Source organism: Theropithecus gelada, chromosome 7a (assembly GCF_003255815.1).
Source record: "Theropithecus gelada isolate Dixy chromosome 7a, Tgel_1.0, whole genome shotgun sequence".
In the NCBI taxonomy this organism is placed as follows: Eukaryota; Metazoa; Chordata; class Mammalia; order Primates; family Cercopithecidae; genus Theropithecus; species Theropithecus gelada.
In genome coordinates, this window is record NC_037674.1 from 1642153 (window position 1) to 1668813 (window position 26661).

The 26661-nt window shown below is 44.3% G+C and overlaps 1 protein-coding gene across 1 annotated transcript in view; it reads right to left on the reverse strand.

Moving 5' to 3' along the window:
* The window catches only part of GABRG3 (gamma-aminobutyric acid type A receptor gamma3 subunit), a 557527-nt gene that overhangs the window by 488622 nt on the left and 42244 nt on the right, over nucleotides 1-26661 (reverse strand). Inside the window, exon 3 of the mRNA XM_025390323.1 lies at nucleotides 13760-13827. Coding sequence (XP_025246108.1) covers nucleotides 13760-13827 — 68 coding nt within the window. The remainder of the gene's footprint in view (nucleotides 1-13759; nucleotides 13828-26661) is intronic.

Consider the following 26661-nt stretch of genomic DNA (forward strand, 5'->3'; position numbering starts at 1 on the left):
GCAGGGAGGTTTCTGTGGACAGAAGCCTGGCAGCTCAGCACCTGTCATGGGCCACCCTGAACACAGCAAGTGGAAGTGCGTCCCCTGGACCCCCACCCGCCCGGGACACTCGCCTCGTCCTGGCAGGCCCAGCCCTTCTCTGTCATCCGTGCTGGGAGGAACCACCAACTGCTAAGGTGTGGGCCAACGGGCAGCTGCCCAGGCCAATGGAGACTTGGGGAAGGTGAGGAAAGAACCAAGAATTAAGCGGGATGGAGGGAGCAGAAAAGGGAAGAAAAGTGTCCCAGCAAGGAAGAACTTCCTGGGAAGATGAAATAAGAGGCGGAATCTCCTCGGTGAGTGGCTGCATAAGTCTAGGGCAGCTCCATGGTAAGAGTCCAGGGGCACTAGGGGTCGACGGCCCATCAACGCAACCTCCATGGTGGACCGAGAGCTGACAGCGAGGGCGCCTCCTTCACACCGACAGGGTCTGGTGTTTAACACAGGCCTCAGGAATACAGTTATGCCTCATAAAAGACTAGGGAACGCTGACAACAGAAAGTTCTGTGCTTTCCTGACAGCTGCCTGCACTGTCAGGAAACAGTGGGCCCCACTTAGAGTTGAGCTGGAAAATGGACCTGGGGGCTGAAGAAGGAAACGAGGCTGCGAAGCTCTCTCCTTGGGGCGTCCTCATAACACTTCATGTTTGTGGAGCTGGCGGTCACTGGATTCAGCTTCCTCCCAGTGCAGGGATTCCTTACACACAACTGCTGAGCAGCACGCGGGGACCTAGGGCCACTCCGTGGTGCAGCCGGCAAAGAAATGACAGGGCCACCAGGCCGGCTGCACTCCTGGACCTTCCTCTCTTACTCGGTGCAGGAAGCCCCATGGTCTAGCTCAGTCTAGTTCACATCCTGTCCTCAGGGTGACAAAGATCCTGTTCTAGTCACATCCTGTCCTCAGGGTGACAAAGATCCTGTCCTAGTCACATCCTGTCCTCAGGGTGACAAAGATCCTGTTCTAGTCACATCCTGTCCTCAGGGTGACAAAGATCCTGTGCTTGGCCAGTCTTTAGTCAGGCCCTGGTCCTTCTTCTAGGCCCATTAGCAAGAACCCTGGCTAAGCCAGTCTGGCAGGAACTCCCCGCGGAACCACGCTGACCTGCCGTCAGCAGGAACCCCTGTAGGCTGGTTCGGCCAGAACTGCCCACAGACTTGGCATCTCCTCTGAGTAACTTTCCACCCGCTGACCCTCTGCTCCTTGGCCACCAACGCCCACTCGTCCCTGCTGTATTGGAACGGAGCCCAGCCCAGCTCTTCACTGGAGTCTCTTTTTCCCTTTGCAATAGTCCTGAATAAAATGTGCCATCACTGGTTTGATTTCCGCTGGCTCTGCTTTTCTTTGCTAAGACGCCACCTTGCTCATGGCCCACATCTCCTCAGGCCCCACCAGGAGGGGAGAGTGGCACACCTTTCCCTCTCGGGAGGTCAGTTTCCTCCTGACGGCTCTTTGCTGATGTTCCCATGGCCGGGCTCCGGCTCTTCCACTGTCACTCTGACATCCCCAACTCCCCACTGCACTTGCCCCCTACCCTCTGCCTTTCTGGGGCAGGGTTCCCTGCACCCCTGAGAGGCCACACTGCATGGTTCCCATGTTCCCCAGGCCCCGAGAGCCTGGTCGATCCTGGAGAATGTGAGGAAGTCATTCACAAAGTGGGAAAGGGATCGACACAGTCTGTGCCACTTTCCCAGCTTTTCAAGCTCTGCCAACCCTAACACGGGGCAGGGAAGCCGGTGTCCAGGAGAAGAGCATGGTGCCAGGGAAGAGTGTGGTGAGCAGCACCAGGGTAGTGGGCACACCTGCCACTGGACAGGAGAGGTGAGAAACTCATCGGACTCCCAGCCTCGAAACTGGATGCCTCAAAAGAATGCCTGGGTTTGGGGAGTAACAAGACCTTGGTACAGAATGACACGACTGAGAGACCCTGAAGACATGAAGGAAGATTGTCCCTCACATTTATGTCCCCTGCACCATGTGAGGACACACAGAAAGTACCATAGAAGCAGAGAGCAGCCCTCACCCTACGCTGCACCTGTCAGCGCCCTGATCTTGGAATTTCCAGTCTTAGAACTGGGTGCAATAAATATCTGCAGTATGCAATTACCCAGTCTAAGGTATTTGTTACAGTGGCCAACTGGACTGAGATGGGGCTGTTCTGGGACTAGTCACGTAGCATGGACCAGGACCCGACCGGGACAGCTCTCGACCTTGCTAAGCAGCTGTACACAGATGGATGTTGCAGGCTCTTCCCCGCATCTGCCGACCAGAGCCTGGCTGGGACCCCGCATGCTGGGGACGGAGTGAGGGCAAGGGTGAAATGCAGCCTCCCAAGCAAGCAGCAGGTCAGTGGCATGTGGAAAGTAGGAATCTGACAGAGGAGGAGCACCGTCATCTCGGAAAAACACCATCACTTTAAATTCCAGCTCCCTTCTAGACTCCTACATTTCAAGGAAGTCACTTCTCTTCTAACTACAAACAGCCAGAAAGAGCAGGTAGTAAAACACAGGTAAGACAGCTCAGGCACAGAGGGAGGTGGGAGGAAAGTCTCTTGCAGAACTGCCAAATTTCACCCTTATTCAATTGGCCCCAGTAAAACAGTGGCCCTTAATAAGCACCTTCCTTTTCCTTCAGGTGCACTAAGATAGGAAAGCTAAAAGCAGACTCGGGGATATGCCTGCAGCTGCAGAAAGATGTACAGGAAGAGACATACAACTCTGCCTCCCAGATAGGCACAACAAAGAGACACAGAAGCAGTCCAAGCCTCTGATAAACTTTCCCACCCTGAATCCTTACAAACTCTTAGTCTATAAGAGAGTGCCTCTGACCTAACTCAGTCGCCCCTCTCAGGTTTATTTAAAATAAACCTGTCCCTGTTGACTGTCAAGCCACCCTTTGTGTTTCTCTCCTCTTTCTTCAATTCTTACAGAATCTCTCATATACGGACAAGACCTGCGAAATGTAGGCTAGGCCTGTGTTAGTGCTAATGCCGGACTGCGTTAAGGCAGCTCCACTGCCCAGGGCTCACACAACAGATGTGTATTCTCTCCAGGTTCTGGAGGGTGGAAGGCCGAGATCAAGGTGTCAGAAGGGCTGGTACTCTCTGGGGGCTGTGAGGGAGAAGCTGCTCCAGGGCTCTGCCCTGGCTTCTGGTATTTGCTGGTATCTTTGGTGTTCCTTGGCTTATAGAGGATTACCCTGATCTCTGCCTCCTTTTTCACATGGCGTTCTCCCTGTAAGCGTGTGAGTCGTCTCCAAATCTCCCCTCTTCACAAGGACATCAGTCACACTGCAGTAGGGGCCACCCTTCTCCAGAATGACCTTAATGAATTAAATCTGCAATGACCCTATTTCCAAATAAAGTCACATTCTAAGGAATTGGAGGATGGGACTCAACCTATACATTTTGTAGGAGACATAATTCAACCCATGAAGGGCTCTGTCAACAAGATTCATAGCTGTATTTTGCTGTCTCCAAGGAACTGAGGTCAGGGAAGGCTGGCCTTTCAAGCCCTCACATAGGCAATGTATGGCATTATTAGTATTATTATTTTTTTTGAGACAGAGTCTTGTTCTGTCGCCCAGGCTGGAGTGCAATGATACAATCTTGGCTCACTGCAACCTCCGCCTCCTGGGTTCAAGTGATTCTCCTGCCTCAGCCTCCTGAGTAGCTGGGATTACAGGTGTGTGCCATCACGCCCAGCTAATTTTTGTATTTTTAGTAGAGATGGGCTTTCACCATATTGGTCAGGCTGGTCTCAAACTCCTGACCTCAGGTGATCCACCCGCCTCAGCCTCCCAAAGTGCTGGGATTACAGGCGTGAGCCACCGCACCCGGCTGGCATTATTTTTAAAAGTGAAACACATTACACAATTTCCCTGTTTAGTACCTTGCGTAGGCTTCTTCCTGAGCCCAGAACAGAATGCAGTCCCCTCACAATGATCTGCAGGGCTCCCCTGTGATCTGGCACCTGGAAGCTCTCATGTCTAAGCTTCCTCCCCTCTCCTGCCTGGCCCAAATCCCATGCAAGGAAACCTGCATGGGGTGGCCACACCCAGGAGTTCAATTTCTTTATAGAACTGTCCACAGTTTGAAACAACAGTGTGTGTGTGTGTTTATTCGATGTCTTACCTCAAAGAAACTGAAGCCTCACGAGCAGCACAGCTTGATTCATTCCCTCCCCTGCTGTGTTCCCATTGTGCACTCCAGCATCTCGCACAGAGCAGGCGCTCAGTCTTATTTATTGGATTAGCAAATGCTGTTAGGATGTGAGTCACCCTTGACTTCTCCCACTCCTCAATGCCTATGTGCATTCATTCATGTCTTGGAGGTTCTATTTCTCGAAGCCACACCCTCTTCTGCAGCCCAATGCAAATCTTCAGACCCAGAACTCACCATTTCTCACCCTAGAGTTCCACATTTCCCCTCACATCTCCGTAACTCAGCTTCTCCAGCCCCCAATGCCATCCTCCACAGAGCTGCCTGAGGGGCTTCTGTGAAAGATGCACGCCAGCCCACGCCCCGTAGGGCCCATAACGGTGCCTCGTCCTGTCCTTCTCCAATCCCGCTGTCCGCGCACACCCAGCCATGGCAAAATCCACGTGGCCTCCTGTCTCTAGGCAAGCAGGGCCTGTGCAGGGGCTTGCAGCAAACCTGTCAAGGTGAAACGGGAGAGTTTCTTCAAATGTGCTAATAGGGGACCCAATCCAACAGCCCCACCTTTCCGCAAAAGGCGTTTTGTGGAACATAAAGATGGTTCTCTAGTCAGAGGTACATTATGTAGCTCACATTGTGAAGAAGGAAGAAAATCAATTGTGAAATATCCAATCGAAGTGCAAAAGCTCAAGATGAAAGGAACATAAGAAGCTATTCGCACAATTGAAGGACTCAGTGCATGAGATCGCTGCTAACAAAGATCCGATATCTTATCATGATTGCCGACATCTCAGTGTCCCTAAATCACTGAAAAGTTCCCATTCATTCCTACAATGGACAACACCCCATCCTACCAAGTGGCATCTCTAATGACATTTGGTATAAAATGGTGAGAAGTTCTAAGACACCAGAGGACAGAGAAAAGAGGACACGGAGTGTGAGTTTAAAATTCAGCAGTTTTACACGTCAGACGTGCCTTTTAGCCAACCCCACCCAGGTTCCCGTCTGCTTCCAGGGATGGAGACGTGTGCGTGGTGGTCCCTTCATCTTCCAGACGGATGGCCTGTGGACTCTCACAGGAGTCTCCTAAGCTGTGTCGCTCCATTACCTGTGAGCTTAGGTGCTGACAGCCATGGCCTCATAGGTTTAAGGTCAGGATTACATCCTCCAAACAGCAGAAGCCCTGGACCCAGTGTTAGCCAAGACACTGGAGCAAGGGATGTCCATTAACTAAGGAAATTGTGACCTGAAGACAGTGGCGTGCAGGCACATAGAGCAGGTATATGTTCACACAGAAAAACAGCCCAGCGGGCATGCACGTGAGAGGTAGAGGGAGACAAGGATTGTTATCCATTCACTCACTTGACACATATTTACAAGGGCCTCTGGACTGGATGCTTCGGGTAGGTGAGTGATCAAAAAGACATGTGGGCCTTGGTCCAGGGCTCATGGGCATCTGCCACACACCAAGACTCGGTGGATCTCAGGCTCGAAAGCCTTTAAATGTTATCTTCTTTCTTGTTCTTGTAGATTATTTTTTAATTTGCAGAGATCATTCCCACATACCTTGTGTGGCTCCTCCAGGGTATTACTCGACTGTTGTACTGACTAACATGTACATCTTAACAATTATTGTTCCTATTGTCATTAGTGGTATTACCCGACTGTTGTACTGACTAACATGTACATCTTAACTATTATTGTTCCTATTGTCATCGGTGGTATTACTCGACGGTCGTACTGACTAACATGTACATCTTAACTATTATTGTTCCTATTGTCATTGATGGTATTACCCGACTGTTCTACCGACTAACATGTACATCTTAACTATTATTGTTCCTATTGTCATTAGTGTGGAAAGAGTTATTCTTCCAGGGATGAACCAAATCTTGAACACACACACTTAATGTGCAAAGGTATTATTTTTCACTTCTTTTTTAAAATAAAATAAATAACACACTGACCATGTGGCCATGGGCAGAGTTCTTAATTTGACCCAAGATAAAAGGAGAGCATTAAGAAAACTGGCCCTGAGTGACATGCGCGGCCTGAATTCTTCAGTGACGGACTATTCTCTAACTCTGCAGAGAGAGGATGACGGGAGATCCACAAAGTCAGAGGAGATGTATGCTTTTCAGGAACAGAAAACATCAAATTAAGGCACCAAAACAGGCATATATGTTTTCATGCAGGGTGACTTGTGTATGCTTTTCATATTGAGAAGTCATGGTGAGTTAGATGGTATCTCTCAGAGTTTAAGGTGGACGACAATGATCTGGAGATCCTGTTAAAATGCAGATTCTGATTCAAGGAGATTTGGGGTTTGGCACGATTCTCTGCATTTCTAACAAGCTTGCCAGTAATGCCAATTCCTCAGGTCCAAAGGCCGCACTTGTGAATAGCAAAGAGGTAGAACACAGAGGGGAGAATTCATGGATGACACAAAACTGAAAGTTTCACAAAATTTACAGGATGTAATATAATAGCAAGAATAGCAACAACAATCCTTTTTGAACATCTACTATATACTATATTAATGCATAAAACTACAAAAAAAATCTATGACAGCAATGAGATTTTTTCACTTTTCAAGTGGAAAATGAAATAGTTTTAATTGCATAAAATAATATTAAAACCACATATAAGACCATTCTCTTAAACAACTGGTAAGGACCACATGCTTTTTTCATCTAAAGCTAATATTGCTAAAAGAAATACATAATTAATATCCTTTAGTGTCCTTCAAAGCCTCATTTTTTTATAGGAAAAACCTGAAAACACTGGACCCTAGAAAATCCTCTTATTTGCTAATCTGAAGGCAGTTCAGGAGGTTACCAAAGCAACAACAACAAAAGTCTCCCAGTCAGATTGTATCTGCTTTGACTCTGCTCCAACCTACTTCCTTGCTAGCTATCCAGAATCAACCCTTATTCCACCTAAACTTAAATTTCCAAACCAGTGATGCATGGCTAGGATGGGACAGCTCGCAGTAGACTGGCACTCTCACTAAGAGCTAGTGAGAAAGCTAAGCAAAAATCCATTTGAAGAAGCCACAAACAGAGGCAGCAGGCTAACCATGGTAAACTTTTCCTGCACGCCACTTCCCCCCAGAACTTGTCTTCTTCTGACAAGGTACGTAATGTGAAAACCTGGACAGAGAGAATAAAGAACTCAGGAGAGCTTGAGGAAAAAACTGGCCAAGGAGTCAAAAAAGGAGGGACCACAATTTCAGGGAATATGAATGTCAGAAGAAACCCAACCAACGCTGGTTATGTCCTCGACACATTTCCTGACTAAGTTGTACAACATAAGAGGTTTAAAAACAATTGTAAAAATGGCTTAAAAAGAAGGGCTGTATTTTCAGCATTTTTTTGGTGTTGACACATTCCAGGCCCTCAGCTGGGATCTCTGGGGAGCTATGCAGAAAGGTGGGGGAACCAGAGCCCAGTGGAGCCTCAGCATGACTGCAGGCCAGCCCCGTGCCAGCTCAGACCTCCAGAGAGGCAAGGGAAAACCACCCAACGCCTCTACAAATCTCTGTACACAATGAAAATCGCCAGGTGATATGGTTTGGATGTTTCATCCCCTCCAAATCTCATGTTAAAATGTGATTCCCTCGTTGGATGTGGGGCCTGGTGGGCGGTGTTTGGGTCATAGACATGGATCCCTCATGAATGGCTTGGTGCTGTCCTCATGGTAATGAGTGAGTTCTCACTGTTAGTTCACAAGAGATCTAGTTGTTTAAAAGAGCCTGGCACCTCCTCCCTCTCTCCCTTGCTCCCTGTCACCACTGACAAGCTGGTTCCCCCTTCACCTCTGCCATGACTGGATGCTTCCTGACGCTCTCATCAGAAGCAGAGGCTGGTGCAACGCTTGTACAGCCAGCAGAACTGTGAACCAAATACACCGCTTTTCTGTATAAATTAGCCAGTCTCAGATATTCCTTTCCAGCAATACAAACAGACTAATATATCAGGCATACCAAGTAATAGAAAGAAGCAAGAAAACAGACATTAGAAATGGAACCAGAGACGGCAGCAGGGACTTAACGGTTAATGTGTTCCAGAAAACAGATTGCAAGATGGAGAATCTCACCAGAGAACTGACATACATTAGAAAGAATCAAATTAAAATTTTGGAACTGAAAATATAGTAACTGAAATCAAGAACTCAATAGACAGCTTTAAAAGATCACAGGACAGAGATGAAGAGTGACTTTGTATGCTGAAAGATGGAGTGCAAAGGAAGAAAAAAAAATAGCACAAGCATAAAAGCAAGTGGGTCCTGGGAGAAGCATGTAACCTTCACATGACCAGAGTCCTAGAATGGTGCCAAAACAATATTTTAAGAAATAATGTCCATTCTTTATCAAACACTGATGAAAGGTATCAAACTACAGATGCAAAAACTGCTATGAACTTTATGCAGGAGAAATGCAAAGAAAAACAAAACAAGGTCAGGGGCACCATGGTGCTTTAGCTGTCACTTATTTTAAACTTTCCTGAGTTTAGATGACTCCAAAAGAGTTCCACAAAGCAATAGCTCATCCTCCAGTAATGACCAAATGGAATTTATCTTCCACAGGCCTTAATCAGGACTTGGTGTCCTGGCTTCACTTCTTAAAGCTTCAGCCACAAGTGGAATGGAGCAGAGATAAGGTTTGAGAGGCTTCATGTGTTCTCTTACGATTTCTCTGGCTGCATGTCATCTTTTAAGTTTCAAATGTGTAGGTTATGTATCATATAATGGAACATATTGTGGTGATGTTGGACCTGTCCCCCAATCCACAGAGCCATCCCATTAATTTCTGGTAACACATGGTCACGTTGTAGTCACATCACACTGACTCACTACAAGTCTTAGATTTCCTCAGATGAATTAGTATCAGTACTTTTTTAAATGAAGGAAAAAAGCCATCTTACAAGGCTGCCTACTGTATAATTTGAAGTATATGACATTTTGGAAAAAGCAAAACTATGGAAACAGTAAAAATATCAGTGGTTGCCAGTGTCTGGGGAGAGGAAGGGATAAACAGCTGGAGCCCAGAGAATTCAAGGGCAGTGAGACTACTCTGTAAGATACAACAGGGGCAGATACACAGCATTACACATTTGCCGAAATCCATAAAATAACACCAAGAGTGAATCTTAATGTAAACCATAGGCTTTGGATGATAAAGATGGATTAAGGTGCATTCATTTATTGTAACAAACACAATACACTAATTCATGATGTTAATAATAACGTGGTGTGTGTGTGTGTGTTGTGTGTTGTATTGTGTGTGTGGTGTGTGTGTGTATGTGTGTTGTGTGTGTATGCGCACGTGTGTTGTGTGTGTGTGTGTTGTGTGTGTTGTGTGTGTTGTGTGTGTTGTGTGTGTGTAGAGGAAAATATATGGGGGAACTCTACTTTCTGCTCAATTTTTATGTAAACCTAAAAATGCTCAAAAAATAAAATTTATTAATTTAATTCTTTTAAAAGAAACACAGAAAAGCAATCCTAACACTGGATCACACTGAGCCCTTTGTGTCTTGAGTTCCATGCTAAGGCTGGGACCCTACAGGTACGTCCAGCTACTGTGTGTCCACGTCGACTAGGAAACGAAGCCAGGGCTTTGCTGCCAAGCAGGTCACACTCAGAACCTTGCCCTAAGATCTCCGCCACAAGCTTCCGCTTACTGGACACAAACAAGCAGAAAGGTCAATACCTTCTCCACTATGGTCCTGTCAAGATTAAAGGATTTGGGGTCAACAGCACAGAGTAAGTGTCAGAATGCTGGTTTTCTTCTTCGCTTTCCTAAAAGGCTGCTTGAAGTGGATATTCTCAAAAACAAACTCACAAGCTCCCTTGCACGCAGCCTTCCCGTGTGGAAACAAACCACGCACACTTTCTATGACGAATGCCGCACATCGAGGTGTGCGGCAGCGACAAAGGCAGAGGGCTATGAAAGCTTCATGTAAAGGAGTATTCCCCGGTCCCGCTTCTAATTTCCATAACTAGAAAAAGCATACACAGCTCCAGTATAACCAAGACAAAGATAATCTATCAAACAATAGATTGAGATGCAACTTCATTTCCACTCAGCAGAAGGAATGTCTGAGACAGAATCTTCAGTGTTCACAATATCAATAAAAAGCAGAAAGTGTGAGAGAAGGAGGAGGAAGAGGAGGAAGGAGAAGATGAAATAGTCATTGCTCCCTATTTCATTGATTGTTAAACGACTATGTGGACAAGAAGCCATAATTTTACCAGGCTTTGCCTTTGTGGTCAAACCCCCAACACAAATTTACATCTTTAAACCCTGTCTGCATCTCTGGAGTGTGCTTCTTCCCATCTTGTGTTCTTCGATTGTTTTAGTCTTTCTTATATTCCTTTTTACGGCTAACTCAATCCCCAATACCCACCTACACAGTCAGTTCTCTACTTTTGCATTTTTATTGTTTTTTCTAAGATCTGCGTTTCATTTTTAAGTCCTTTACTTCTTTGAAAATTATGTTGTTTGGTTTCACAGACACAGCGGGTCTATGCGATGCGCTCGGCAATGTGAGACGCCCTTATCATTCCGGTCTCCCAGCAAAGCATTCCCAGTGCAAAGGTTCTTCCAGAAGTGGTCCCCGAGGCCCCCGCCTCCTGAGGGCTTTGAAACTTCCCCTAGGCCAGCCAGAGCCTGCCAGCTCCATCCAGGCTGCTTAGAAGGGAACCTACCTCCACTCTGGCACTCAGCCCATCCACAGACTCGCCCCACCAAAGCAGGCCTTGGTTCATCGTGTCTCACCTTCACCCAGCACGGGGCCTTCACATGGGTCGCATGGCAAATGTGTGTGAAGGAACAGAGAGAGACACAGAGCAACTCACGCAAGGAGAACATGGGAATTAAACCTGTGAATGTGCCAGCGTGTGTGTGCCTGTGTGTGTGCGTGTGCTGCATGTGTGCACGCATACGTGTATGTGTGCCTGTGTGTGTGCATTTTAAACAAATCCTTGCCTGCCCTCTATGCTTTGCTGAGCCAAGGTAGGCTAGTAGTACGCTGTGTCTTCCTCAGGAAGTCAGACTCCAGAATGGTCCAGACAGTGCCATCCCTGCTGAGCACTGACTATAGCCTCGGCGCTGTTTGCAGAGGAAAGCACTCGTTAGCATTCGGCTTCCCCAGGGCTGCAAGCGTCAGCTGCTTCCGACTCACACAGGAGCAGGCAGCCACACTGGCTCCCCACCTCTCCAGTAGGGTAGAGAGCCATGCTAGAAAGAAAACCAACTGGACTACACGATGTTTCAAAATATTCAGGGCAAGTTTTACAAATGAGACAGTTAATAGAAGAAAGCTTTCTACTCCACATCCTGCCACAGCTCAGCCTGGGAAACCTGCTGTGTCAGCCTCCAGATGAGCAGGACGCTGGTGCACACGTGCTCTTCTCTGGGGCCCAGGGCTTACGATGCTCCCGGCCATTCTAAGGTCGTTTCTCGCCCCACAGGGAAGGATCAGAGTTCATGATTTCAAGTCCCTAATATGAGCTCTGTGTCATCGTGTAGTTTTTGTTTTTAAGGGAGAGAGGGGTCTGACTAGTGATCTTATTGATTTTTTTTTTTTAAAGATGGAATCTAGCTCTGTCACCCAGGCTGGAGTGCAGTGGCTCAATCTTGGCTCACTGCAACCTCCGCCTCCTGGGTTCAAGTGATTCTTCTGCCTCAGCCTCCTGAGTAGCTGAGACTACAGGTGCCCACCACCACGCCCAGCTAATTTTTTGTATTTTTAGTAGAGACGGGGTTTCACCATGTTGACCAGGCTGGTCTCGAACTCCTGACCTCATGATCCACCTGTCTCAGCCTCCCAAAGTGCTGGGATTACAGGCGTGAGCCAACGCACCCGGGCTGGATTTGAACCAATCTCATGAAATATGACCTGCTCAGATCTCTGATGGGAAAAGGTTTTCAGGGTTTCCAAATGCAGGGATCTGTTTTGGACGGAGAGAAGGCTGAGGTCCGACCATCAACTGCAGCTTCAGGGCCTCGGTCACGGCTCCCTCTGTGTGCCCCTCCAGGCATCTCTCCACACACCACTCCCTCTTCCCTAGCTGTGTGATGCAGTCTGTCCTCCTGCGTCACCAAGGACCTTCACACTCTATCCCACAAGGCAAACTCTCGCCTATCCATCAAGTTTCAGATGAAGAGGACCTCCCTGAGACGTCCCTTCCACTCCTGCAGCCATATCACCCTGAAGGAACCTGTCATTCACTATGCTCCTTCTCCGCAGCCCGTGATTTCCACACGAAAATTCCCGTCGATTCCAATAACAAAGCCTAACACAAGGCACAAAGTAAATTCTAAAGCTAAAGACCTGCATGAAAATCCCTCTATGTGCAAATGCAATTGACTATTCCTGAAATAATTCTGTAACCATATATCCAGGAAGGCACTTCTTCTTCGAGTGTTAAACATAGATACATGTTAGACATAAAGGTGTTGAATACACGGCTGTGGAACAAATGCAAGAAAATAAAACTCCAGCACAAGAAACATACATAAGAAAGGGTTACTCTATGCAGTCAACTGAATAATGGTGTATCAGGAAAAGGGAATATTACATCCACAACTTGATTTTAATATACAGCCATCTGCAGCACATAGGTTGTGTGAAATAATTCTCCTTTATCCATTCCACTTCTTTGCTCCAGTTTAGGGATGATATGGAGATTTTTTAAGTGAATCACCCATAAATATAACTTTACCCCTGCATGGAACCCTTATATCACCAGAGAAAAGAACACTTTTAAAATCTGGCAATGAAAAGAAATGATTTTGCTACTAATTTTGGAGGGGTTATTTCCATCCACAGAACACTGCAATGAAAAGAAGACATTTAAGTCAGCATTTTGGCAATTCCCCTCCCTCGGCCTCATATGTCTCCCCGGATCAGGAGCAAATGTGCACCAGGGAGCACAGGCAGGACCTCTGCAGGCGGCAGTTCCTGATAACGCTTCGGGCTGCAATTGCCAGGTCTGCTCGGGGATCCTAGGGACTCCTAGTAACCCTTTGCTGGCAGGTGGACTGTGGCCTTCAGCCCACCAGGGAAGGCTCTCACCCTAACGTATTCCAATATCCCCACACTTGCTTCATGGCCAGGCACTTTCGCACAGGGAAGGACTTCTTTCACATCCAATAGTTCTTGAGCTTAATTTGCTTATAAGCCTGTGGGAATAGCCTACTCGGGGAAAGCACATATTTGATCCCATACTGAAAAGCAGAGGCAGTTTATTTACTCTCAAAGTCCAAACTGAAGACGAAAGTAAAATCTGAGTGATCTAGAATCCTTTCCTAAGAAAGGCTATACAAGACAGGTCTCTTGGATCATGAAAGAAGAAACTAAAAGTGGAAATGTACTACTGTCACAAGCTCTATTTCTTCATTTTTTTTTTTACCACTTTCAATATTCCAATAAGTGCTACAGATTTAAGAAGTCAGTGTGAATTTTAAACCTGCATGATAAATCTCAAACAGAAATCCACAATGAGAATGTAACAGGAAGAGGTGCAACAGCCGTTAGATCAGAAAATAAAGGAGCTTCTTACCATGTTTATTGATGACACGGGGCCAATGCTGTTAACATAAATGTCAACGTCAATTACGGTCGGTTTTACTGTGGAGAAAAATACATGGATGTTAATACTTCGTGCCGGAGAAAGACAGGGGAGCATATTCAAGTCCCAAAGTCTCATACGTAGCAACACAAGGACATGTTGGAAACACACATGGGCAGGGCTTTCTTTGGGACTTCTCTTGTAATTATAATTCAAGCCCTGCCTGCCTTTCTTTTCAAAAGTCTCCAAGGACGAGAGATTCTTACTTGCATCTTTTCAGTTCCAGGAAAATAGAATATTTATACACTGCAAGTTGCCAGTCATAGAAGACTATAAAGATACACCGTAACATTACTTGAGCTGATTTTTATGGCAAAGATAGGAGATACACGGTGAGCTACTGCATGAGTAATTTAATGTCAAAGTTTTGCTATAAAGCTTGACACAAGACAGGAGCAATGTCAGTAACGTTGTTGGGTTATGTGTCCACCACGTAGCTGTCTAGCTATCCTTCCAAAGCAAAGCAACTCAAGGCAACATTCTGGTGAGTCTATACACCAATAAAAAATGAGAAATATTATTTATTGTTATCAATATGACTTAAAGATACATATACGCACAGATATCACAGAGTTTAAATCCAACTCAAAACACAACGGAATGTTAGTAAGTCAAACAATTACTGTTTCAACTATGAAGGCATAACATTTATATAATCACAGGTTGATCTCTCTAATGCCTTTTGTCAGAGGCTGCCCTAGCCCATTTGGCTTTAAGGGAAACCAGTTTCTGTTTTCATGGCAGCAAAAGAACTGAGCAAGCCTGATCATGAGACAGCTGAGTCCACGGACCTCTAAGTCGGAGGCTGGTGTCCTCTGAAAGGAGGACATTCCCTTCACTCTGCACTCAGTGACTGACAAAGGATGGGGCAGAGCCAATTCCAGAAAATTTCTGCCCAGGAGGAATATGAACAAGACTCCTGAACCTGTCCCCATGATACAGACCGTTTCTATAGAAACAAGAGTGTCGCCTATGCAATTATGTCAATGCGTTTCCTTCAATTGTGCTGAAGGACTCAACATTCACAAACGGAATTCCACACTCTACTTCTGAAACAATGAATAGCAGCTCTGAGCTCTCAGTCTCTTGTAAAATTGCACATCCACTGGTCTGTGCCCTGGGCAGCGATCCCCAGACCTTCACGTAATGAAAGCAATGATAATGAATTTGAACCAACTCCTACAACATCTGTCAGTACAGCCAAGTCATGTGAGCTGCAAGAGCGGTCGGCATTTTGGAAAACGCCCCAACACAATTCCACGCACTAAATATATAGTGCTTAAGTTTCATAAAAGGAGTATTCTTCGGTTTAGACTAAGCTTTGCTAACTGCTATGGAAATTACGTAGCATCTTTCTTCAAATTATTGGATTCAACAAGTGTTCCATCTCCAAACACTGCAGAACCTTTGATTGTGCTATACCAAAGGGTGTTAAGTCAGTTGGTTACGGACCTACTTTCAGCAAGAGAGTTTTCTGGTTGTTTCATACAAGTTATTAGACTTTGGGCTTCCAGAGCTTTTTATATCATTAGATTAAAAGAACCAACAAACATAAAGCCTTAACTGCTTGCAGTGAAAAGCAGCAAACGTAGTAAGTGCAACAGTGCAATGAAGGGTGTAAGAGATAAGAGTTTGCAATAAGTGTACACACACACACACACTCGCAAAATGCCAAGGAAAATGAAGAGCTTTTAGTAGAAGCTTCTTTCTTTGAGACAGGGTCTTGCTTTGTCTCCCATGGTGGAGTGCAATGGCGCAATCTCAGCTCACCGCAACCCCGCCTCCCAGGTTCAAGCGATTCTCCCGACTTAGTCTTCCAAGTAGCTGGGATTACAGGCGCCTGCCACCACACCCAGCTAATTTCGTATTTTTAGTAGAGATAAGGTTTCACCATGTTAGCCAAGTTGGTCTCGAACTCCCGACCTCAAGTGATCTGCCCACCTCGGCCTCCCAAAGTGCTGGGAATACAGATGTGGGCCACCGTGCCCGTAGATGCTCTTTTAAGCAGCGTCATGCTAACGTAAATGAAGCACTAGAATAGTGGCTCTGACAGTAGAAGCCAGGAAGGAGACTGGCCTCAGGCAGCTCAAGGTTTATAATTCAAAGACTCAAGACTAAGCCCTGACAAATGATCTTCCACAAAGTTGCCAAGACCGTTCAATGGGGGAATGGACGGTCTTTTCAACCAACAGTGCTGGGAAAACTGGATATCCACAGGCAAAAGAATGAAGTTGGACCCTTACCGTACGCCATATACAAAAATTAACTCAAAATGGATTTGAGACCTAACTGTAAGGCCTAAAACTACAAAACTATCGGAAGAAAGCATGAGGGAAAGCTTGACATTGGATTTAACAACAGTCTCTGGGATATAACACGAGAAGATCAGGCAACAAAAGAAAAACAAATGAACTTGACTGTAACAAAATTTAAAACTTCTGTGCATAGAGGGCACAACAGAGTAAAAAGGCAACCCACTGAGTGGGAGAAAATATTTGCAAATGGTATCTCTGCTAAGTGGTTAATATCCAGAATACATAAATAACTCCTACAACTCAACAACAACAACAAACGAACCTGATTTAAACGGCCAAAAAACTGAAACAGACATTTCGCCCAAGAAAATATAGAAACGGATAATAAGCACATGAAAACGTCATCAGTTATTAGGGAAATGAAAAATCAAAACCACAAAATAACACCTGACACCCATTCGGATGGCTACTATTACAAACAAAAACAAACGAACAAACAAACAACAATAACAGAAAATAACAAGCGCCAGCCAGGATATGAAGACATTATAATCCTTGTGCACTGTTTATGGGAAGAAAAATGATACACCCACTGTGGAAAATAGTAGAGTGATTCCTCAAAAAGCTAAAAATAGAATTACCGTATGATCCAGTAGTTCCACGTCTGGGTATACACCCAAAGGAATTAAAAGGAGGGGTTCAAACAGATGGAACAGCTATGCTAATAATATTACTCACAATAGCCAAAAGGTAGAAACAACTCAAGTGCTTATCAACAAATGAACGGATTTAAAAAATGTCATATACATAGACAATGGAATATTATTTTGCCTTAAAGAAGAAGGATATTGTGATACGTGCCACAACACGGATAAACCTTGAGGACATTACGCTAAGTGAAATAAGATAGTCACAAAAGAGCAAATACCATGATTCCACTTATATAAGCCTCCTACAGTAGTCAAATTCAAAGAGACAGAAAGTACAATGTTGGTTTCCAGTGACTAGAGAAGGGGAAATGGGAGCTGTTTAATGGGTACAGAGTTTCAGGTCTGCAAGATGAAAAGAGTTCTGGAGATGGACGGCGGTGGTGGCTACACAGCGATGCGAACGGACCTACTGCCACTCAACTGTATATTTAACAATGGTTAAGATGGTACATTTTGTGTCATGTGTATTTTACTACAATATAATAAACCCTAAGTAACCAAGAGAAGGATGGGGATACGAAGGTAGGAAAGCCAGAAATGGGGTGGTGGGGAGCAATTTTCTGAGTGAAAGAAAGCAGGTTCTATTTTTTTAAAGAATAAAATAGGGATGATGGAACTGAGTCCCATACATTTGGGTTAAAATGGATTCTTCCTTTGAATTCTACCTTCCTTATCTGGTTGCTATCATTTCCTAAGAATTGAGAATTAGTATGTCTGAGAAGAATCATAAACTCATAAGTTGTGCGGCAAACGTGAACCTTGCAAAGATACCCTGGCTAGGCCTCGACAAGCATCAGCCACATTTGCTCCACTGATGGACTGAGGTGGTCCTAAGGGGAGTACATGGGCTGCCTTTTCTCTTTGCCTCTGTTACAAAACCAAAGCAGACCTAGGCTTGGTTGTTTTTCTCCACTCTCCACGGTCGTCTGCACCCTGGAAGAAGCCAGAGAGGAGAGCTTGTGGAGGACTCTCTGAACCATCATGACGAGCTGAGGGGACAGCCCCAGTGGGAAGGGGGACCTGGCAGCAGCCTTGCGGGGGAAGGAATGCAGGGTCGGGGGTCTGTGGACGGACCTAGAGGCACGTGCCAAAAACTAGGGGTGAGCAGATGCTTTGCGTTGCTTATTGTGGAAGTTAAAGGAATCTTGTCATGGTCAAAAGGGAATAAATTGTATTTTATTTGAAGAAAGTTCCCAACATCAAATCCTTTGGGACTTGACATCTAAAAATCACATTTAATATAGTACAAGATTTCTGCTAAACTCACCTCAGCCCCTCTCCTGATGGTCTTCATATGGTAGTAAAGTCTTATTTTGCTAACTTTGATGGTTCCTTCTTTGGCCCTGGGCCCCCTGAGGTGGGCACAGATGTCATTTAATAAGTCAGGTGGGTTAATAAGTAAGTTGTGTCCTTTTAAAATGGGGTTAATTCCTGGCGTGGTTCATAACAAGAAGAGAGGAAGCCTGGCTGGTCTGATTCTAGATGTTCTCCTAACTTTTCCAACGTGAAATGGCAAGTTGTATTGAGCTGGCTTCTCAAAATCCCAAGAAGGTTCTCTCTAAAACCAGACTTATGACAGCATGATTTACTTTAGAAAAATTAAGGAGAGGAAAAGAAAAGGGTAGAAAAAAAGGCAGAGGAGTTGTGCTTGGCTCAGCAGGGTTCACAGGGCATGGTTCTGCAGTCATCTACCAGGGGAAGGTGGCATGGCAGGAGGGCATCTCAGAAGGAAAGAGCCTATGGATTTACACGGAACCCCAGAGCAGGGAGGTGGCAGGCGTCCAGGGCCACAAGGACCCGTAGTCACAGTCACTTAGTTCTTTCTGAGCTGAGTCTTTTGATTAATACCTCTTACAAAAGATAGTTCTCATGCAGATTTTTAACTTATTTTATTTATTACTCATTTATTTCGAGGAAGGGCTTGCTCTGTTGCTCACACTGGAGTGCAGTGATGCAATCATGGCTCGCTGCAGCCTGGACCTCCTGGGCTCAGGCAATCCTCCCATCTCAGCCTCCTAAGTAACTAGGACTACAGGCACACACCAACATATCAGGCTAATTTTTTAATGTTTTTATAGAAACAGGGTCTCGCGGCCAGGTACGGTGGCTCAAGCCTGTAATCCTAGTACTTTGGGAGGCCGAGACGGGCGGATCACGAGGTCAGGAGATCGAGACCATCCTGGCTAACACAGTGAAACCCCATCTCTACTAAAAAAATACAAAAAATTAGCCGGGCGTGGTGGCGGTGCCTGTGGTCCCAGCTACTCAGGAGGCTGAGGCAGGAGAATGGCGAGAACCCGGGAGGCGGAGCTTGCAGTGAGCTGAGATCGCGCCACTGCACTCCAGCCTGGGCGACACAGCAAGACTCGTCTCAAAAAAAAAAAAAAAAAAAAAAAAAGAAACAGGGTCTCGCTATGTTGCCTAGGCTGGTCTTGAACTTCCAGATTCAAACAGCCTTCCCACTTGGGCCTCCCAAAGTGCCGTGATTACAGGCATAAGCCACTGGGCTCAGCCACTCACATAAACTTCGAGTAAGTGTCTGGGGTCTTTTAGGGAAATTAAGTTAACATACAGGAGTGGAGAAGAAAAGATGTATTTCCTTTCTCTGAATCCCTACATTATATGATTACTCCCTATTTTTAGGTCACGGGCACCTTTTAGCGCCCTCCACAAGGAAACCTGGCCGTTGGAAGGCAGGTCTGTGTGATTCGCCCTCACCCTTCCCACAGCATCTGGCACAGTAGGTGACTCCCGGATGTTGTGTAACTATGGTGTGTAAAAACTGCAGTTGTAAAGTTATAATTACTTAACTTTACATGTTAAATGCTCAGGAGCTTGCCAACTGCAACACGAAAAAATACGTTCTTTTCTCTTTTAATGTTCTTTTTTTATTGATACACAACAGACGAACATATTTTGGGATATACGTGTTAATTTAATACATTTACATAGTCTATAAAGATCACATCAGCGTAATTGGAATATCCATTGCCTTAAACATTTGTCCTTTCTTTGTGCTAGGAACATCTGAATTATTCTTTTTCAGTTATTTTGAAATATACAATAGATCATTATAAACAACAGTCACCTTACTGATTATCTAGTGCTGTCTTACTTTTGAAAGAGAATAATTTTTAAATATCCCCTAGAACATGATGGCGATTACAAGCTGGACCCAAGTAGTCGAGCGGGCAAATGGCTAATAAAAGATCATCGGAGACAAAGATGTTCCTGAAAATAATCATCTGTTACAACAAAAATTACATTACCTCCACGGAGAGGAAAAAGTAGAGAGTGACGTTGCGAGAGCAAATGAAACCATGAATATTCAATCATAAACAAGCGAGAGACAGAAAACAACAGGCCGGGCGCGGTGGCTCACGCCTGTCATCCCAGCACTTTGGAAGGCCGAGGTGGGTGGATCACGTGGTCAGGAAGATGGAGACCATCCTGGCTAACACGGTGAAACCCTGTCTCCACTAAAAATACAGAAAAATTAGCCGGGGGCGTGGTGGCGGCGCCTGTAGTCCCAGCTACTCGGGAGGCTGAGGCAGGAGAATGGCGGGAACCTGGGAGGTGGAGCTTGCAGTGAGCCGAGATGGTGCCACCGCACTCCAGCCTGGGCGACAGAGCGAGACTCCGTCTCAAAAAAAAAAAAAAAAACCAGAAACAGAGATTCCAACAGACAAGCTACAGGACCAACAGGTGTTGACAGGGACAAAAAGGTGGAGGGGGAAGAAGTCTGGGTGTTTACAGCTGTCCATGCAAGGGAATCCCTAAAGAGCTGTCCCAGACCAGCAGTGGGGATGAGGCGCGGAGACACTAATGAACTTTGAGCAGATGTGTCAAATGAGGTGACATACCCTGGGAGGGCGCAGCCTGGCTGCAGAGGGGCTCAGCTGCTCACCGGTTCTATCATCTCGAAAAGCTTCTTCATGTCTCTGTGCCTTAGTTCCCCAAGGCGGAAGACAGGCTGATGGCAGAACCTAATTCAAGATGAGGGTAGAGGGCCGGGCTGTTACGCAGTAAGCAGCGGGCACTCAGCAAATTTTTAGCTATGGTTGTTGAGGCCCCTGGAATTAAATGTGGAATAGAATGCCAAAATACTGCATTTGCTTCTTTTCAAATAATGTTTATGTTTAAAAGTCACCCTAGGCACTTAAGTTTCTACTTTTTCATGAAAAGAGTAAATATGACTTAAGTATTTAAATATCAGCCCATGAATTTTCAGAAGATGAATAAATAGCATTAACTTTCATGCCCCCACGGTATAAAAGGCTCTCCCAATAGCTGGGAACCTCCCTTCCATCCTTCCCACCTTTGGGGACAAGGGTGGGGAACCAGGCTCATCCGTCCCTTTCCTTTTCCTAAACTAAGAGTCCCACTGAGCACAATGATGCATTAGGTAGAGGCTCCTCTACACGGATCACCAACCTCCCTTTCAGTTCTGCCTTCTCTCCCTCTGCTAACGTCCACAGATGAAGGACGATAAGATTTATCACATGTCTCTGTGATCAGCACTTTGATTTAATCAGTATGCAGTAGCATTCTTGTTCCCATTTTACAGAGAGGAAGTTAAACTATGAGTGAGGAGTGACTTAACTGGGAATCTGCAGCTTCACCAAAGCAGAGAATCCAGGGTTCCACCCTCAACCTCCTGCAGTTTTCTGTTTTGGTAGTGAGGCTTAAAGAGACTCTAGGCCGGGCGCGGTGGCTCACGCCTGTAACCCCAGCACTTTGGGAGGCTGAGGCAGGAGGATCACAAGGTGAGGAGATCGAGACCATCCTGGCTAACACGGTGAAACCCCGTCTCTACTAAAAATACAAAAAAAATTAGCCGGGCGCAGTGGTGGCGCCTGTAGTCCCAGCTACTCGGGAGGCTGAGGCAGGAGAATGGCATGAACCCGGAGGCGGAGCTTGCAGTGAGCCGAGATCGCACCACTGCCGTCCAGCCTGGGCGACAGAGCGAGACTCCGTCTCAAAAAAAAAAAAAAAAGAGAGAGAGACAGACCTAGAGAACAAATACTTCAATGGGATTAGTACTGTTTTTTATCATCATCATCATCATTATCATGATTATCATGACAAATAATCTTTCAAGAATTTTTTAAACACAAATTCTCTGTCTCTGAGGATTATATTAAACCTATCGACAGCATCTCAGTGAAGATTTGTTTTCAAATGCTTTTCTTCTAACTTGGAGAATACTGTTATGGGGAGTAAGTGGAAGAATTTGGGTAAAAAGCACATGGGATAAGCAAACTTGGTCAACATTGCAGTTTTGCCAACACTCTGAGTCCTTGCAAAAATGTTTTCCATAACTTAGTATTGGAGCCCCGAGATGGTAAAGTCACTATCGCAGGTCCCATTCCAGCCCAGTTAAGGTCCTATTTGGCCAATTTACTTGGTTCAGACCCTTAAATATAGGGTTTACAGCTAATCCTATTTCCATTAATCCCAGAACTATAGACGTCAACTCCAAAGCCCTCACTCCTTTCCCAAACACCCTTTAAATATGTGATCTCAAGGAGGCCAACAAGAGGTGACAAAGATCAAGATAAGGTTATTGTCATTTCGCTATGGGTCAGATACGATAAGTAACATGGAAGGAGGCGAACAGTGACATTCTACATTTTTGCGCATCCATGTAAAATATACTACTAACAGATCTTGAGAATTCCTGTTCCCAAAAGAATAAAACCACTGCTGTTAAGTTCAGAACCACAAATCCTTCAGAGCTCTGATGGGCAGGTGCTCAAAGGCTCAGATCTAAATTTCCACCTCCTGAAAGGGTTTGAGGGTAAGAATGCAAGAGAATTGAGGAAGGCAAATGCCAAGTCTAGTAATGTTATAAATTTGACTCTAAAGTAGCCATATGGCCTTGAGAAAGTCACTTAAATTTGATGGGGCTCATTTTCTCCATCTATCAACTGAATATGTGAAGTAAGATCTTTTTCCAGCCACGAATTCTGTTCGTTATAACAGGAAAGGTAAGTTTTTAACAACTCCCTTCGTAATAGCAGCTTCTCGCTTCCACCGTCTGGCAGGGAATGCAGAACTGCGCTGACCAGCAGAGCTGTCAGTTCAGAGCAGATGTGAAGGGCTAACTGCACTATGCCTTTAACTGAGGATGGTATGAAAATCCTCAGTGCCTGACAAACCTCACTGTACCTGAGTGACATGAACAAAGTGACATCAGCAAGACGGCAGAGTAGGAAACCCCAGACCCTACTTTCCACGTGAAGCCGCTGACTTAACCACACGATATAGACCAGCTGCCTCTGTGAGAAATCTCGAATACAATTCAGAGGTCTCTGCAGCACCCCCGGCCGGTGCAAAGCCAACCACTCAGAAGTCCCCGTAGGAAAATTCCTGGCCCACACCTGCCAGACTGCCTCCCCGCAAGTACCACGGGGGTGTGCAGGAGAACATTCCCAACTTCTCTCTGAGGAAAGAAGGAAAAGAGTAGAATATTTTCAACATTCTGACTTTTCATGGGGCTGCCCAAGGCACTGGTTTCTGTGTTCTCCGAATTTAAATGCTTACAGGAACAGGGTGGCAGGTTGGTGGACCCAGAACAGGCAGTGGACATGGCTTGTTTTACCACCGGAGTCTGCAGTTCCATAGAAAGAAAGTAGGGGGAGTGCCAGTACCTCAGTTTGCTACACCACCAAAGAAACTGCAGTACCACAGACAGACATCAGAGGGAGCCCCTGAGTAGAAAGCAACACACCCTTCCATCATTAACTTGGTGCAAAAGTAATTGCGGTTGTTGGAACTTACTTTTGCACCAACCTAATACATTTAAGTGCGCAAGTCTGAAGAGTATGCATCCCCAGAAAAGGCTTTAGACGTCTCCAGGATCTCTGGCCATGCTGATTGGTGAAAGTCCTTCCTGCATGAAACCTGACCACAAAGACTGGGCCCAAGGTCACAAATTAAATATCCTGAAACTAACCCTAAAGGCATGGGAATATATGAATTAGCATATAGATAATTCAAATAACTGTCGTAAGGATGCTCAAGGACATAAAAGAAGGCGCAGATGGAAAAAACTAATGAAATTTTTTAAAAAATGAACAAAATGATAATATCAGAAAAGAGACAGAAACTAAGAAGAACCAAACATAATTACCAGAAGTGAGGAATGAATTAAGTGAATTTAAAAATTCACAAGAAGTACTCGATAGCAGACTTGATCAGATAGAAGAAAGAACCAGTAAATTCAAGAACAGGACTTTTTAAATTATCAAGACAAAGAAGCAAAAACAAAAAAAGAGTGAAGCAAAGCAGAGAAAGCCTAACGGACTTATGGTAGAGTGTCAAGCAGAACGACATATGCATTATGGGAATTTAAAAGGAACAAATGGGGAAAGAGACTATTTGAAGAAATAATGGCTGAAAACTTCCCAAATCTGAGGAAAGAAATGGACATACATAATCAAGAAGCTAAAAGAACCATAAGTAGAATAAAAATAAAGAGATCTACAAAGAGACACATCATAATCCAACCGTCAAAAGTCACAGACAGTGAGAATCTTGAAAGCAAAAAGAGAAAAGTGACTCATCTTGTACAAGGGAGCTTGTATTAGATTATAACCTCATTTCTCAGCAGCAACCTTACAGGACAGAATGAAGTTGGATAATATATTCAAAATGCTGAAAGGAAAAAAAAAATCAACCAAGAATACTATATATGGTAAAAACTCTCTTTCAAAAATGAAAAAGAATGTAAGACATTCTCAGATAAAGTAAAGCTGAAGTGATAGAGCCACTGCACTCCAGCCTAGGTGAGAGAGTGAGACTTTGTCTCAAAAAATAAAAAGAAAGAAAGAAAAAAGAAAAGGAAAGGAAAGCCAAGAGAGTTCATCATGACTAGAGCTGCCATGTAAGAAATACTGAAAGTAGTCCTTCAAATTGAAGTGGAAGAATGATAAACAGCAACCTTAAACCATATAAATAGAAATTACTTTTAAATCCGGTATAGAATTTAAAAAACCAAAGTGTAAAAAGTAATCAGAAAACTATGTTAATACATAGACAGTATACAAAGAGGTAACTGAAGTCATCAACAACATAAAGTGTGGGAAGACAAGTCTTAAAGACAAGTCAAGATTTAAGACTTGTTAAGACAAGTTTTAACACATTAAGAAGATTTAAATTATTCAAAGTATTGTATTTGACCACAATGGGATGAAACAAGAAATCAACAGCAGAAGTATAATTTTTACATGTAACTGAAATTATCAGTTTAAAAGAGATTGTTATATTTCATGTAATTGTAATGGTAACCAGGAAGAAAATATCTATAGAATATACATATTCTATAGATATAGGAAATCAAAAGGGAATCAAAACACGTCACTCAAAAAAATCAAACACGGCCAGGCATGGCAGCTCACACCTGTAATCCCAACACTTTGGGAGGCCGAGGCAGGCGGATCACGAGGTCAGGAGATCGAGACCATCCTGGCTAACATGGTGAAACGCTGTCTGTACTAAAAATACAAAAACAAAATTAGCCAGGCATGGTGGTGGATGCCTGTAGTCCCAGCTACTCCGGAGGCTGAGGCAGGAGAATGGCATGAACCCGGGAGGCAGAGCTTGCAGAGAGCCGAGATTGCACCACTGCACTCCAGCCTGGGCAACAAAGCAAGACTCCATCTCAAAAAAAAAAAAAGAAAGAAAGAAAAAAAGAAGAAGAAAATCAAACACAAAAGAAAGTGAGCAGCAAGAGAGGAAAGGAGGGGCAGAAAGCTATAACACATCCAGGAAAAAAAAAAAAAATTAACAAAATGGCAACAGTAAGTCCTTCCCTATCAGTAATTACTTTCTAAGTAAATGGATTACAACCCTAATTAAAATATATAGATTGACTAAATGGATTTTTAAAAGATCAAAGAACATGCTGTCTACAAGAGACTCACTTTAGATCTAAGGACATACACAGGTTAAAAGTGAAAGGATTCACAAATGGGAATCTAAAGAAAGTAAGCGTGACTACATTTGTATTGGACAAAAGAGATTTTAAGTCAAAAGATTTTATGTCACAAGACATAAAGAAGATTGTTATCCAGTAATAAAAGGGTCCATTCACAAGAAAGACATAACAACCATAAATATATATACACCTAACATTAGAGTTCCCAAATTTATAAGGTAAACATTGGCAGAGCTGAAGAGACAACTAGACAGCAGCACAATAATAGTAGGAGACTTCAATATTTCACTTTCAGCTATATAAAGAACCAGACAGAAGGTAAGCAAAGAAACAGAGGACTTGAACAACACTACAAACCAACTGGACCTGACAGACATATTCTGAACACTCCACCCAACAAAAGCAAAATACACCTTCTCCTCAAGCGCAAATAGACATTCTCAAAGATAGAAGACATGTTAGTCCACAAAACAAGTTTTAACACATTTAAGATTTAATCACTCAAAGTACAATAGAATGAAACAAATCAACAGGAAAGCAAAACAGGAAAATTCACAAAGATATGGAAATTGAATAATTTACTCTTAAACAACCAAAGGGTCAAAGGAGAAATCACAAGGAAACGTAGAAAATACATGGAGACAAATAAAGAAAACACAACATATCAAAACTTATGGCCTACAACAACAGCAGTACAAAGGAAGAAATTTATAGCAGTAAAGACTTACATTTAAAAAGGAGGAAAAACTTCAAATCAACAATCTAAGTTTACACCCTCAAAAAACTAGAAAAAAATATAATTAAAGAAATGTAGCTGAAGAAAGCAAATAATACAGATTGTACAGGGATAAATGAAATAGGAAATAGAAAATAGACAAAAATCAACAAAACCAAGAGCTGATTCTTCAAAAAGATCAATGAAATATA